Here is a 13,952-nt window from a genome sequence, read left to right on the forward strand (position 1 = left end):
TATAATAGAAGGATGATGTTAGCAAAAAAAAAAAAAAAAAAAAGGACACTATTCATAACCAAACGGCACAAAAAAGTCTTTTTTAAATCTAGCTCATTAGTAATTCTATTCAACAATTTCTTTGAACCACTAGCGTGCCAATTGGTAAGTTTTTTTATTTATTATTAACTTGAGTATCCAATTTTTTTTAAACTTAACTAATCCCAGCCTCCCAGGGCGACTACCCACACTTTGCGAGCAGCCCAGAGTTATTGCAGGCGAACCTCCCTGGCCATGATAGAGAATAAATTTGTGAATAGCAGGAATCGAACCCTTGAACCCCCTCCCACATTGGAGGGCCAGTGTCAATTGGTAACTTGATTCCACACCGATACCAGTAGTAATTGAAATTTCAGTTAAACTAATTTTGCACACCTCATGCAAAAGAGCGATTAAAATCATCAAAGGCAATCAAATAAATCAAAAACTGCACCAGCAGTAAAATCCATGCTCCTTTTTACACTGCAGAATTCCATCAAGTTCAAGTCAAAGTTGAATGGTTTTCTACACTAGTTTAAATTCTCACCCATACGCCAAAATCCTGCTATGTACTCTACTTGTTTAAAGTTAGCCCAAGAGAACCCACACTAAAAAACAAGTAAGATCAAATACAAATAAAAACCAAAAGAGAAAGAATCCTGTTCGCCACTCGAGAAAAAGACGAATAGCAACGACAACTCAAAGATAAACAAAACCTTGGACTGCCTTCAAATACTTTACATTTTTGAGTTGTTATTTCTAGTTGTATATTTTAACCGGCTTCTCATATGCATGACGGTTCTGCACGTTTTAAACAACACAAGGCATTAGAAACTCTTCAAATAAAACGCCAGGCTACCGAGCCAAAAAAATACCAAGAACAGAATAAGGCGATACGTACAACCAAATGTTTTATTTGGATTGCTTTACAAAATTAACAGGCCAAATGAATTACGTTACAAAGATTTAACTAGACAGATGAGATTAAATTATTTAAAATGTAGTTAGTTGCATAAAACCTTCCATTAGCTAGGTAACAATAAAGTTTAGCCATCATATTAGCTTGATTTAACTATTTATGACTTCTTTTATATCTATTTTGGCAAATGACAAAGGTGCCTGAGAGTTGACCAGTGGTCAAAGTTGCCCAGTTTGAGCCAAGCCCAACACCGACCCCACCCATTTTGCCACCTCTATATGTTGTACATGAACAAGACTAGAAAGGTTACCTGATTAGCCGTGAAAGGCCTCTTAGGGGAGGTGTCCGGGTGTTCCAATCCAAGGTAATGCTCCCAAGCACCATAAACATCCCTTCTCTAAACAATTCAAATTCAAGAGACAAATAAGATCCCCAATAATAAAATGGGATGAAGTAATAATAACATAGATAAACCAAGTATCAATCACAAACCTGAAAACGACTAGACACGATGTCAGTGTCTTGAAGATACTCGGGCCTCCCAAGAGATAGAAACGCAAACTTCCACTGATATAACCGTATACAAAATTTAAGTCAATAATACAAAGTACATAAAAAGCAACTTAAGATCAAGATTAATGTGAACAAAATCCCAATGAAGAAACTATGAAGAAAAGTTGGTTGCATAAAAGGTAACCAACTTTCAACTTTGGTCAAAATTCAATATGAGGTAATTAACAAAGTTTTATAACCAGCACTTTATTCACTATAAGCACCCTCAAACTATAGAGAATTTTTTTTATTAAGGTAGCCTTTAAGTTTGATATCCAGGAATCAAAATCTAAGTGCCTTGCCAACACCAACATTGTATTCTGCGTTTACATTTTCTTTTTTTTCAAAATTTTATAAAAGAACGTGCTTACAAGCAATACCTTTTCATGTCATTAACACACGAAAACTCAAAAAAAAAAAAAACAATCTTGACTTATGCTCATGCACCATGAAAATCTGACAAGACATGTACCTTGGATATATCGTCATCAGAAACCTGCAATTTCTTCTGAATGCGAACTTTCACGTCAGCCAAGGTTTCATCTTGATGAATTACCAGAAAAAAGGGGTCTCCAAAGTTTTGCACTTGCTACATAACCATTACAAGACTGTCAATACATGATGATGATTCACTCACATTGGTTACAGTGAACAGCTGTTCAAAGTTCATCCATATTTACATACCATTTGGTTTTGTGCAGTATCTTTAATGAAATGGTAAACATGAATTAACCGATCTTGGGGCCCAAGGTTTTTCTCTTCTTCTGGAATCTGATGTACAACACACAAAAAAAGAGATTAAATTTATCAATTAAATATTAAAAATGCAATTAAAATAGAAACAAAAGAAAGTCTAGTTGTATAACATACTTCCTCTGCACGTAATGTCCAATATTGATCATTTATGTTTTCAATTTTCTCAGTCAAAGGAAAGATCTGCAAGGAGTAACCGGAGGAAAAATATTCAAAGAATAGTAATCATCATTATAGAGTAGAATTTACAAAACATAATGGCACTAAAGCCGATGCAATACCTTGTATATTTTATGATAGAATACTTCAATTAGTCTCAATTCTGCATCTGGATGTGATAATTCCACCTGTTGAAAATGTGGAATTTAGAAGATCTTAAATAAGAAAAAATACAAATTGTCTACAAAACAATATTATATAAAAGGGAATGTGCCAGATTTACAAAAAGAGTTTTCTTCAATGAACTGCTACCTATAATCAACCCACAATTAATGCTTTATATTCAGACACGAAGTGCAACTTCTGTACACTAAATAATGTTTATGATTTTAGGAAGATAGAAAAAGGTAGTGTGTTTATGATTTTAGGAAGTTGGTAAAGTTTGGTATTATTACTGTATTAGCTGTTTCATGTGATTCATTATTTTGGGCTTCAAGTAGAAGTAACAATTTTCGATCATATACTTAGAAATGGGTTGATTTTGGTTATATATCTCAAACGGGTCAAATCGAGATACTAAAAAATGGGAACATGTCAAATGGACTGAGCTGGGTAAAAATCATCCAAAGTCTACATTATTGCATACAGCCTCCTTTTAATTGTTGTATTTATGTTTATTCAGGATTCCGATTATTATTATTATTACAGTAACAATATTGTTTTAGTATACATAATAAAAAATAACTACTTATGAGATCAATGGGCTACAAAGTGTGTGGTCAATCCCAAAAACCCCGTTTTAACCTGCACTCGTTTTGATCTACTTCAAGACTCTAACACATTACCTCTAATTTGGAGCAAATCTTACATCGCAAATTAATATTAATATTACTATTACTATGTAAATGAAACTACCCATTGAAAAGTAAATCTAGGACGTTTTACACTACATGAGCTTCAAGATAACTCACACACAATTTTAAGATTCAAACGCATGTAATTCAAGTTATACCTTTGTCTTTAATACATTGAGAACATCTCCAACAGTGCTCTGCTTCAGCAACCTGATATTGTGAATTGCGGGCTGTAATAAAATGTACAACGGGTTATAAAAGCCATATAATCCCACAACATATTCATGATACGTGAACATGACATTTTTTGTTCCCCTTAAAATTAAAAAAAAAATTATATATATAAATATATATAGCAGTTTTAATGACACACCTCTCCTTTAGTAGCTTGATGAAAAACAACCTTCAGAGTTTTCAGACATTGCAACTCTGGCAGAGGGATGTCCAATACTTCGTAGTACAGAATATCAGAAATCTGTGCCCAGAAAAGATTGAATTAGTTTCTACGCTGAAACCAAATTGCTTAACCTTCTCAAACATTGATCAATAATCCAATATCAAACTAGCTTTGTGAAGGATAATTATTTTCACCAATACTGAACTATCTTAATCACAAACAGGTCAAAATATAGCAAAGATGAAACAGGCCAAATGAGGTTGAAAGTTGTCTGAAGTCTTCTATGATAAATATAACCACTTAAAATGGTCATTTGAAAAAAAGAAGTATGTATTGTAAGAATAATATTGTTTTAATAGTCATGAAGTGTTTGCAGGTCAACTCAACATGACCCGGCCTGTTTCAACCTGTACTAATATGATAGGTTTTCATGTGTTTACCAACCCAACCAACCCTCTCTTGAAATGAAGGATCAATTTTAGAATCCAAAAGTTCAGAACCTGATTGTAGTGAACCAGCATTTCTAGAAGATGATCTGGAGCTCGATATTTAATGTGGTGGGGCTTGGGTTGTTGAGAATAGCAATTATGAGGAGTAAGTCTGATTTTGGATGGATCGTCCAGGCCAATTTTGTGAGCCACTCTCTCCACCACATCGTCATATGTATGAAACTTTGACCTATCAAATCATCATACAAGATTGGTCAACAGTCAACGACTCAACGGTAACAGCATTATTCTCAATTTACAGCAATATAGTATTATAAAAACTCACAATTCCAGAGAGAAATCATCCTCTTTAGGTCTATCGAGCAATCGAAAATGAACTACCTGCAAAAAACAGAACCATTAAATTCAAGATCACTCCCTTGTAAGTTCAAAAGTACTAACACTACTAATCTCAAACACATGGATATATTGATTTAATATCACTCTGAAACGAGCATAACGAACCTGACGGTTTTTCACATATTCGAAAAACGAAGGAACATCAGGGAATCGGTACTTCTCTGCACCACCATTTTTATGAAGTTTCTGAAAGCAGATGATGTCGCCATCTTCAATCTGTAAGGATATAAAGTTTATTCCTTTTACTTATAAATGGCTTCGGTATATATAGTGCAACAATCCGAGTTGTTAAAAAAGTTAAGATTTAAACCTGAGTAGATCTAAATGAAGCACGTCTTTCGAGCCGCTCACACATAACAGTTGGCTCAAATTTTATTTCCTGGAGCACAAAATATGTAAGCTCTAAATAATCTATAAAGTACAGATTCGACAGACGAATTGTAATGTACTAGAATAAAAACCTCGTAAACTTCAATTTCTTCATCAGGACTAAAACCAGCCATTGCATTTAGCTTTGGTAGAATCTCAATTGGCTTACCCAAACTATTCACAAAAGACCTGCCAACAAAACTGAAAAAAAAAAAAAAAAAAACTATCATTATTTGCAAAAACATCATCACATGTTTGCTTGAAAACATGTTTCTCTTAGCATCAGTCACATAGAAATTATAGTTCTACGATAACAATCCTTGAATTGCAGGGAAGACCTGCAAACAAATTATATGCCAAATTTTTGCATGTTTCAAGATGTAGAGCCAATTAGGAGGGGTTTTAGCATTTAAAACCACTATAGATGACTTTAAATTGTTTGACATGTTCCACTTATTCCCTTTTTAGCTAATTCATTCAGCTTCACCCATTTGAGACATTAAAGATAAAACCATAAACAACTTTATTCCATTTGTAAATGAATGGGTCAATTGACACCTCTAAATTCACACATCCTATAGAAAGATGCAAAAAAAGAGAGATTATAACTCGACATACCGTAATTCTTCCTTCTCGGGGTCATAAAGCTTGAAGAAAAGAAGTATATCATCTTTGGTTTTTTCAGGTGGGGGAAGAGGTTTCAAATCCTACAAACCAAATACAGTTATCATGAAACTACTGGGCTAAAAAGTATGTGCAACTTCTCCAATCTAATCTGACCGGATATTTATAAAGTTGTAAATATAATATTACCGGTCCAATCTCTATCTCCAAGAACAATTTCAGTTCAGCATTGTTATTTTTATTGAAAGCCTCCCTTAACTGCCCAACCTGCAAATCCAAATGATTACTGTTACCGAAACTACATCAAATGATAAAAACCTCCCAGAATATGTAGAGCCACATATATCATGATTACTATCACTTATGTATAAATAAACAATACAGAAAAAAGGAATGCCTAGCAGTCACCTGAGCCATGCAATTTAACAATACTTGTATCAAATTGTGTGTAAAGTTGATATAAATTCAATGAACGTAGAACTTTGTAAAAAAGATAGACTAGAAACGGACAGATGTTATAATACTGTGAACATTTTGAAACAATATCCTATTTGGTGAAATCAATCATTAAAGCTAAGTAACACACCTATGCATAGCTTTAGATAGATACTGTAGTTAATAACACTAAACAGTGATAGGCAATTGTATTCATTAATAAATGATTGCAAAAAGACTACATTACAAACTTGTATAACCTAATGCACTCCGGGCATCCTATTGGTTATATTGCATCTAAGAGCATAGCAGAGAATACTTGTATGCTTAATCAACGTTATTGTAAGTAAAGTAACACACCTATGCATAGCTTTAGATAGATACTGTAGTTAATAACACTAAACAGTGATAGGCAATTGTATTCATTAATAAATGATTGCAAAAAGACTACATTACAAACTTGTATAACCTAATGCACTCCGGGCATCCTATTGGTTATATTGCATCTAAGAGCATAGCAGAGAATACTTGTATGCTTAATCAACGTTATTGTAAGTATACCACTCAGAAACTTAATCACGTGTACAAAAAACAATGTAATTCTCAATTGTTTTGCAATAACATAACAGTGTGTTCCTTAAGAATATACAAAAGTAACTAACACATAACTAACCACTAGGGACATATGACCTCATTATCTAAATCATCAACTTTAACATCGTTTTAACAATGTGATTTTAACCAAATGTAGCAATGTGTATAGCATGACAAGCATCTATTATGTTCATACATGTATATACTCAAATAAATACAGTTTGATACCAAATTGTAACAATATGAGCTATATAAGTTATAAAGAGCATTAGCAAGGAATATGAATACATACGGATTGTGTTTCCTCCAGTGGCGTCAAAGGACGATTGGGACGATATGTATGATTTTGCCTCCTTGCCCATATCCAGAAACGTTGAAACTCCACAGGTACGCCAAACTCTTTGGCCACCTCCTCCTGCAGCCCAACATAGACCATAAATTATCATCAATTATATTCTATATTTCTATTATATAGCAGCTACATACAAATGTAATGCAACTAACCTAAGTTTAAAATCAATAAAGATTGCTATACTCATAATGCATAAGCCACAGAACACAAATAACAGAATATAAGTACCTTGAAAAGATTAAATGGCATCTGTTTCTGGATACGAAAACTGTGAACTTTGTCATGGTCGACAAGATCAAAATGTATATTGTTTCCAATCTGTTCTAATAAGTCAACATCCCGAGCAACCTAAAGATGTAAAATAATTTGGTAAACATCCCGATATTGTACAAAAGTTAGCCCTTCAAACAATTTATTGAACATGTAAATAGTATAGACAACCTTTATGATAGTGTATAGATGAGCTTGTGCTTTGTATCTTCTCTTGTCTTCCTTCTCCTCTTGCTCTTTCTTCAACCTTATCTGAAAATATATTAAATACAAGACCCTAATGTTATTCTGCACATGCCAAACTCAATATGAAACATGCGAGACACATGAACTTAGTATGTGTACCGTACGTACCCTAAGGTGTTCCGCGATATCTTTTTCATCTACGTCACATATTATCTTTTCCTTATCACTCTCACGTATATACACAAGCATGTATGCATTTGAGTATTTTGTAAATTTAAAAGGAGCATTATTGTAGCCCGGATTTGTCTGAGGCAACTGTTACAAAAGAAATATAGATGGTCAGACAATAAGCTTGTTGCGGATAGATACGTATTTGTATTGAGTTATTCATTTGAGTTATTCATTACCTCTTCCTCCCCACCATATTGCTCTTCCAATGCCCTCTGCAAATTTTCTTTCGTGACCCTTTCATCATCAAACTTGAACCTAATGAGAAGCAAAACAACAAGAACATAACATGCACATTTCAATAGGTTGAAAAACTTGGGTGTTTTAGAAAACATAACAATGTATATCAGTATATGTAGTTGGGTGTTTACAGGGAAATTTATTCACGTGTGTTTTATAGTTTTAGAGGATACATACATACATATACATATATTGGTTAATACAGAAAAGATGTTTAGTCCAACAAGCTACAGTTATATTGGTTAAAAAAAGATAATATAACTAGGACTATATGTCTTTGTTTAGTGCACATAAAAGTGAGAAGGTCTTCATTACAAGAGTTATGTACATTAGATGCAAATCAATATACTACCTTTTAAGGCAGTGATACAAATAATCAAAGGCGCACGTTTAATCGTTTATATTACATCCATATAATAGATAAGTAGATCCAAATATGGACAAGAAATTGAATATGAATTCTAAATAATATAAAAAAAATAACCCTTACCATTGATCTGACAAAGTAGGCCTGATATATGCATAATAATGTCCCCCATGCACACCACCACTATGAACCAATACACTGCAAAACAAAAGTTATGTGTAAGGCAATATGTAAACTTGATAACAAGTCAAGGTTCTAATAATCGCTATACAGAGACTAATCGTCCAAGACCATAAAAGGACTAATCGTCCGAGACCTTATAACGACTAATAGACCAAGTTGGGGGCTAATCGGATTGGACATTAATTAACATTTAACTATTATATTTCAAAATACAAGTGAAATAGTAACATAATAGAACCATAAACACTAATGATCTAGAAACATAAACATACATGTCGAGAAAAATAAATACAGTTCTTCATTTGTTCAAATATCAAGTTAAAGCAAGTTTGACTTTGACCAATTAATCCCGAATTTGATCGAATAATCCAAATCTTGAACCATTGACCGACTTCTAAGTTGAACAAAGAGATGTAGCGATAAATCCCAACTAATTAGGATTAATCCCAACTTTTACAACACTGGAATGAGTACCTAACTAACCCCATGAGAAAAATACAAACCGACATGAAATCCCAATAAAATAACATTCATCGATGAGCACAAACTGTATAAATTATAGGTGCTTGATGCCTTTATGAGCAAATAGCAAACTAAACAATTAAACTAAGAAAGTAGGATTCACAGGAGGTCTAGTGTACCAAGTATGGCCATCATAGGAAAAGCCTGTGCAACTCCTTACAATTTATTGTATAACCACACAATTGTCATCATTGAGTTCATATACCAAACCATTTTACTTTCTAATACATCGGCTTTAAAGAATGGACATTTTTTAATGATCAAGCCAGTAATTTACATAGCAGTACACTACTTGGTTCACACTATAATACAATATACAGAAAACAAAATAACAATGTGTCATCCTGACATAAGCAACTTGCCCAGACGAAAAAATAGAACATCACACACAAGCAAATACCTGTGAAGGGTGTAAAGGTTGCGAACACTCTTATCTGCATCAGGAGAAAGGTATTTGCCACCATCTCTATCAAGATCAAGCTCTAGAGGGAATTCATAACGGTCATTTATCTGCATAAAGAATCACAATATGTTTAAGTATAAATGCCACATCACACCACAAAATATTATATTGAATATAAACAGATATTAGCCTCCATGTTTCTATCAAAAGATAAACATTAAAACCATTGGATGTCTCCCCAAAAGATAAAAGTTACAACTGCAGATTGGTGTACATGAACACCAATATTCTAATATATAATACAGAAGATATATGGCAGTAATAAAAGTTGAAACGAATTATACTTACTTTTACCATTGTATCCCTTGCGAAATCATACTCAAAACGCTTTAGCTGAAGTTGAAGAACGGGCGGAAAATCAATAAACAACACACCCTTCCTAGCATCCTAATTAAAGAAACAAAAATAGAAATCAATGTATTGTAGATCAATATAAGCGAAACGACAATAACATACACACACACAATATAATGAATAAAATGTAATTTATCAATTGTGAAAATGTAACATTTACAAGACCGTGCTTAAATCATATTAAAATTCTCAACAATAACTGTAGTATTTATTCATTTTGAATGAAATAAGTCTGCACGTTAAAATTGTTATTCACACAAATACAACTAACCTGCAAGCCATGTTCTTCAGCTTGGTATTTATTGTCACCCTCAAGGCGTTCCACTTCAACGTATTTGTCAAAAGAAGCATAAACATCTTGACAGCCTTTCACATCAAGTTGAAGATCTGAAAGTGACGTTATGATGTCATGAATTAAAATAGACAAGCACAATAAAACTATACATAACTCAAATTACAATATCATTAATACCATAAAATGATTCTTTTCGAGTTGATTTGAAGTCCACGTTGATGCATTCAATGTAGTTCATATGATGTCCTTCAAATAACTTCTGTATTGTACCTTCCACAACTGTTCCCTACAAACAACAATCAAAAGATCAGAGCATACATAAATGGGATAAACTTGAAACAACAATAAAAAATCTTACCTTCATTTTATCTTCAAGTTTTTCGCACAGAACCCTATTAAGTTCTTGGACATCGTGTTGCATGAAAGAATCATATGTATCCCAACCAAAAGATTTTGTCAATTCTTTTGTTGCAACGCTAGTTTCATTGTATTGAAGCTTATAAAATAAGCTCTGAAGAGCAAGAGGAATGCTCCCTGATGGCATGTCATTTTCTGTTGTCGGCATATGATACACAGCCTGTTATCAAATTCCAAATGAGATGCTTTTCTTGAACACAAATCATATTAACACAAAGAGACATACCTTTCGAAAGTAGGGAATATGGTACAAAGTTTGAAGGAGAGAGTTCATGTAACATGTTGCTCCTTGGTTTTTAAGTCCAACATAGCCAGTCTCCTTCTTTGAGTCATATGACCAATAATCAATCACTTTACGTACAGCAACATCAGCTTCAATAATACATGTATCATTCATAAGGTAACCTTTACTGGGGTCATATAGTTCACTTAGAGGCATAAAAGACGTGAACCCCCAATCGCTTTCCCTTGTATGGAACTGGTGTTGCGTGTCTGCAAAATTTGAAGGATTGAGATTAATTCAAGGATTAGTGACTATTATATGAATCTTTGTATGCTAAAAGCAGTGCCCAAAATCAAATAGCTACTTGATCCAGTTCTGTATTTCACACTCAGAATCAAATAGCTACTTGATCCCTAAAGCTAAAAGATATAAACAAAGATCTTTGCAAAACAAGCCCATATGAGTAATATTATTATAGACATGAAATGGATAGCTAATGATATGTAATTAAATAAACCCATACACACACAGCTACGGAAAATGAAAACTACGTATCAAATGTTGTTTTCCTAAAAAAAAAAAAAAACACACACATTTTCAACTTTCCAAACCGATAATGTACCAAATCTACCAACTTCTCTGAGGTCCATAAAGCATACACAGAAATGCAATGAGGTGAACAAATATATAACAGCACATTTACACATACTGGCTAAGAGCTACGAGTAACCCTGCAATAAATGCATATTTTATACAAACATCACGTTACAGAAACTATTATCATACACGTAAAATACCTTTTCTTATTGTGTACTTGCTGTGCATCTGATTAACAACAGCCAAACTGAACTGTGCATATCTGCTCCAACCATATGGCAAGGTCACAGCATCAGCCACATCTAGATACATGGACAAATGTTCCACATTGTTCCCCTTTGGAAATATAAGCACACGCCTGCCAGAATATATAATCAGCTACGAAAGTAAAGAACAACACAGCTCTATCCTTCATTTAAAGCAGAAAATTAAAGTAAAACAAAAAAGAAGAGGACATATTAATTTACCATTTATATCCCCCAACAACAAAAGGATCGGAATAGAGCTTTTTCCCACTCTGGCGGGAAAAATTCTCTATATGCCATGTAAACCTAGAAGCTTGAGTTTCGTCAGCTACTTGATTTTCTGCTGTGCTAACAACTTCTACTTGTCCGTCAACTAATACATCCAAATCAAAAAACTTAGAAAGGCAATAATAAACACAGTTACCTCCCCATTACAAAAACACACGCATATGCTTAAAAATATTTTCAAAAGACAAATTAAAATCCTGTAAAACATGCTGACACAAAAACATTTCTTCTCATATGCCAATACGTTTATCGACAAAGCACAAACCTTCCATAGGCCGAGGGTTTTCAACCGGTGGAGTACCATCCAAATTAAGAGGACCTTCCACTAACTCAGAGTGTGGCACAAGCATCTCTTCTTCTTCTTGCTGTTTATAACATAACAATGTTCAATAAATATAAATAAACTTACAAAAATAAAATGAAAAAAATTAAAAGCATATACAATCACAACATGTATAGCAATAAGCAATCCATATAGAATTCTGATAAACTAAAACCCTAATTTATCCAGAACATATAAAAACCTAAAATTGAACTTCAGAATTACAAATTAAACTATAAAAAGACACTACGCACATTAATAACAAAACCCTAGCACGATCACAACTAACAAAATTAAGCAAAACGTCTTTTATTACGAAAAATTAAAACTACATCCACAAAACGTAACAATAACAATCGAAATAAATTCGAATGTAATCACTACAACTACTAATAATAACTTCACACAAACATATACATGTAGAGATGGAAATATATACGTACATCCAGCGGCTGTGGAGTCATCAACGTCATGATTCCGACGATTACGAACAAAACGCACCGGCGATACCTATAGATAAATAAACAAACGAGCGTTGTTTTGTAGGTTTGTTGAAATTGAAACTGTGCAAAGCGCTCTCGCTTTTGAGAATCGAAGAAGAGGTGTAGGGCTGTGTGTGACTTTGTATGGATGTGTTTTGGATATTGTGTAAAGATGAGGGAGGTTTTTAAAAATGGTAATAACTAGTTTTTGAACCCTTGTTTCGCGTGGAATGTTCGGTTTTCAATGTATTTTATTGCGTTTAGTTTGTAAAATTATTTTCTGGCTAACGATGATGTCGTTGAAGCGCAACTCGAGTCGAACTAAAAGGTATAACCCACGAAAGATTTAAATATTATTTTAAATTAACAATATATGTGCATCTCCGCGTGATGAAATTTTCGACTTTTAAAAATTTAACGCAAAATCAACATGTATGAAAAGTACCTCAAATATTTAGCGTTTTTTAAAAAGCGTCCGTTTTGCGTATAGTTAGTGACATTGTGTTCCTAAAATTATTTTGAGTTTAACGATGGTGTCGGAAAAATTTAACTCGTTGCGAGCGAGAATATATGACCCGTTGAATATTTGGGTGGAGTTTATTTAAGATTTTTTATGAAAATGGTTATTTGACAGTTTACCCCCCTAGTTGGGGGGGGTCGTTTTGAATTTTTGAAAAAAGTATAGGGGGTTTTGTTGGTATAATGAACTTTAGTTAAAATTAAAAAAAAAAATGTGAAATGACGAAAACACCCCTGATTACTATTCATCAACTAGGGGGTCGTTTTGAATTTTTGAAAAAAGTATAGGGGAGTTTTGTTGGTATAATGAAATTTAGTTAAAGTTAAAAAAAAATGTAAAATGACAAAAGCACCCCTGGTTACTATTCGTCATTTTGGCTATTAGGTAATATAGTAATTTTCAAATGAAGATATTGAAAATATTGAAAAAAAATATATATATATTGAAAATACCTTATTAATGGTATACGATGTCGGTATTGGTTTTTAGATTACACAAAAGACGGTTTTGTAAGCAATCTCTGTATCCTTAGAACGTTGAGAGGGATAACTTTCTCAAATATTTCTTGTGGTGTTTCACTCTGGGTGAAAAAATGGCTTCTCTTTGTTTTCAGAATAGGGAAAAGATTGTCTACATCTTACCTCCCTCATACTCCACTTTTGTGGGACTGAGTTTTGTTGTTGTTGTAAAAGACGGTTTCAGTACTATGCGGTTTGAAACTAGTACTCCGATATCAAAACCAAAATAGAAAATGAATATAAAAAGTCATATGGTATTTTGTTTTCAAGTTTTTGTATTTTCTTTTTCTTGTAACTTTTTTTTTTGGGTAAAGGGTTTTACCCGATAAATATTATTTAAAAAAATAATAAAAGATAC

General features: G+C 33.2%; 1 protein-coding gene across 1 annotated transcript; it reads right to left on the reverse strand.

The window, feature by feature from the left end:
* Positions 1-455: 455 nt before the first annotated feature.
* Positions 456-12,688, reverse strand: LOC139844203 (ubiquitin C-terminal hydrolase 12-like). The gene is made up of 32 exons (XM_071834423.1): positions 12,518-12,688; positions 12,018-12,117; positions 11,687-11,837; positions 11,420-11,577; positions 10,626-10,891; positions 10,341-10,559; positions 10,160-10,268; positions 9,959-10,074; positions 9,622-9,720; positions 9,271-9,380; positions 8,289-8,363; positions 7,738-7,816; positions 7,499-7,645; positions 7,316-7,396; positions 7,103-7,222; positions 6,815-6,937; positions 5,683-5,760; positions 5,488-5,576; positions 4,962-5,070; positions 4,811-4,879; positions 4,606-4,716; positions 4,427-4,482; positions 4,153-4,330; positions 3,629-3,730; positions 3,414-3,485; positions 2,524-2,589; positions 2,360-2,425; positions 2,174-2,260; positions 1,962-2,078; positions 1,430-1,504; positions 1,248-1,334; positions 456-819 (listed from the first exon to the last, which is right to left on the reverse strand). Exons 1-32 carry the CDS (start codon positions 12,545-12,547, stop codon positions 778-780), a joined length of 3,387 nt encoding a protein of 1,128 aa, XP_071690524.1. The 5' UTR covers positions 12,548-12,688; the 3' UTR covers positions 456-777.
* Between the last annotated feature and the right edge of the window lie 1,264 nt (positions 12,689-13,952).

Source organism: Rutidosis leptorrhynchoides, chromosome 4 (assembly GCF_046630445.1).
Source record: "Rutidosis leptorrhynchoides isolate AG116_Rl617_1_P2 chromosome 4, CSIRO_AGI_Rlap_v1, whole genome shotgun sequence".
In the NCBI taxonomy this organism is placed as follows: Eukaryota; Viridiplantae; Streptophyta; class Magnoliopsida; order Asterales; family Asteraceae; genus Rutidosis; species Rutidosis leptorrhynchoides.